The following is a 2,500-nucleotide window of genomic DNA, read 5'->3' on the forward strand; positions in this document are numbered from 1 at the left end:
AACCGTAACCCTAACCCTAACCATCACCAATTGGAGGAGAGCCCTTCTAAGCAATCAGAGGCGAGAATCCCAGACTTATCCTACGAAAAAATACCAATACCACATATTTGGTGCATTTTGGGTAGTACGCTTAGGGGCATCGGCCTCACTGTACTTTTTAATTTATACTTAAAGATTATACAGATAAAGGGGCATACACGCTCGTGCCCTGGGGTCCGAGCAGCGTAGATAACAAAGTATGCGGCGATGGGAAGATTGAGTAATTCCACGGTAAACGTCCGTTCTCTCTCAACACCAAGGTCTCCTGACTCTCTCCTTCTTTCTCTCCCTCCCTCCCTCCCTCCCTCGACACCACTTGCTTTGAAAGAATCGTGACCCATTTTCTTCCTTCTGTCTGTAATTACCATAACTAGTAGGGAGAGAGAGAGAGAGAGAGAGAGAGAGAGAGAGAGAGAGAGAGAGAGAGAGAGAGATACCTAAATAAATGAGAAGGGGAGGAGGGAGAGGGCAGGGAGTGTGGCTGGGTGGTGATGCCGAAAAAGTTAACAAAAGTGAAAAAGAGACAAAGGGAGGAGAAAAGGGGGGGAGAGAGAAAGAGAGGGAGAACATGAGCGAGAGACAAGAGACTATGTGTGTCAGAGAGCGCTGGGAGGCAGTGGTGAGGAGCAAGGGGAGACGAAAGAAACCCGGGGACAGGAAAGGGGGAGAGGGACAAAGGATATGTATCAAGCGACCTGTGCAGCACACAGGTCAGGACACACACACACACACACACACACATCTGGTTCACACACTCCAGTGTCAAAAGTCACACAACATGCAGAGAGAGACGACCACAAAGACGCAGGGGGAGATGAGTGGGAAAACAAAATGGATCCAAAGGAAACAAATGTTCTGCTCCAACGCCAACGCGACTCAGGAGGAGCTAAAGAATCATTCAGCGGTCGGACATCAATTCATTAATAGCCTATTGACCAGGATGTAGCTCTGTGCTACAAAAACAGGCTGGTGTCAACGGAGTGGCTGTCAAAAGAGAAGGTCGTCCAAGCTGTCTCTTACAGCACAAAGAAACGCACACATTTTTTAAGCAGTTATTCCAACAGGTATTTTGTCAGAGCCGAGGGGGTCTCTCCAACACTGTGCGTGTGTGTGTGTGCGTGTGCGTGTTGAATGAGAGCGCGGCAGATCAGAGAGTGCTAGGCTGCATTCCTCGGCCATGAGTCACCTTTTGAAAGTTAAGATGATTGAAATACCCCCCCCCCCCCCCCCCCCCCCCCATGACCCTCTCTCACACACACTCTCTCTCTATGTCTCTCTCCCCCCCCCCCCCGCAAACACACACACACACACACACGCACACACACACACACACACACACACACACACACACACACACACACACACACACACACCCACACACACTCCTTCCCCGGCCTGTGTGGCCCGTACCTCTTGAAAGTTGTCGAAGGCGGAGAGGATGATTTCGTGGCCCCCCCGAACGAGACACACGGCCGCCAGCAGCTCCAGCACCAGAGCTTTGGTCCTGGGGGGGGAGAGAGGATAACATGACCACAACACAGTGAGAAGACAAAATGGAGGACACAGTGGATAACATGACCACAACACAGTGAGAAGACAAAATGGAGGACACAGTGGCAGATGAAACCATTCACTCTCACTATGGTTGTAAGGTGCACAGAAACTAAACGCAGAAATACTTGAAATAAAAGCAGTCATCTGCCAGGCCCAAACAATGAGGTCGCCACTGCCGGAGATTTTTTTAAACGGGAGGTTGATGCAAATCAGCTGTTATTTGTTTTGTAATCCAAGGGGTTAAACACGCCTGTAAACATTATTGTTGATTGTAATCCTCTGGCAAACAGAGTGGGCTAGTGCGAAAAATGTCAATGGCCGTTTGTGAGTATATGCGTGTGCTTGTGTGTGTTCAGCTATGCTTGTGTGTGCAGTAGTGCACGTGTAGGCCGCGTGTGTGTGTGTATGTGTGCAGTAGTGCACGTGTTCAGTAGCGCATGTGTGTGTGTGTGTGTGCTGTCAGACATGAAAGGTGACATGTGTAGTGAGCCTTAACAAGTGCTTGGGGGAAAAAAAAAACACACAAAAACCTACACACACACAAAAAAACGAACCCACTCACACAAACACACACAAAAACACACACACACAAAAAAAACCACCCACCCACACACACACTCACACAAACACACTCCCGCCAACTTAAAGCCAAAGGGCGCTTCAGAGGGAGGGTGGCGCGTTGCGTTCGGTCTGCTGGCCGCCGTCTCCGCGCGGCAGCTGGCGTCAGCGGCGCGCCGCGTGCCAGAGCTCTGACCTTCCCGGTCGCCCTGGGCCCCCGTTGCATTCTGGGCCAGAAACTGAAAAAAACCTTAACCCTACTCTACCCTCTACTCTGGACCAGGGAGTCGCAGAGAGCAGGTGCACCCAGGCTTCACTTCAAAAGGCTGCTGCTGCTACTCTGTGTGTG

General features: G+C 50.6%; 1 protein-coding gene across 4 annotated transcripts in view; it reads right to left on the reverse strand.

Moving 5' to 3' along the window:
• fmnl2a (formin-like 2a) overlaps window positions 1–2,500 on the reverse strand; it is a 50,724-nt gene that overhangs the window by 17,182 nt on the left and 31,042 nt on the right. For all 4 annotated transcript variants that reach the window (XM_079731978.1, XM_079731980.1, XM_079731981.1 and 1 more), the window contains exon 9: window positions 1,450–1,543. In XM_079731978.1, the coding sequence (XP_079588104.1) occupies window positions 1,450–1,543 (94 nt within the window). The remainder of the gene's footprint in view (window positions 1–1,449; window positions 1,544–2,500) is intronic.

This window comes from Pollachius pollachius, assembly GCF_949987615.1.
Source record: "Pollachius pollachius genome assembly, chromosome: 3".
Classification (NCBI taxonomy): domain Eukaryota; kingdom Metazoa; phylum Chordata; class Actinopteri; order Gadiformes; family Gadidae; genus Pollachius; species Pollachius pollachius.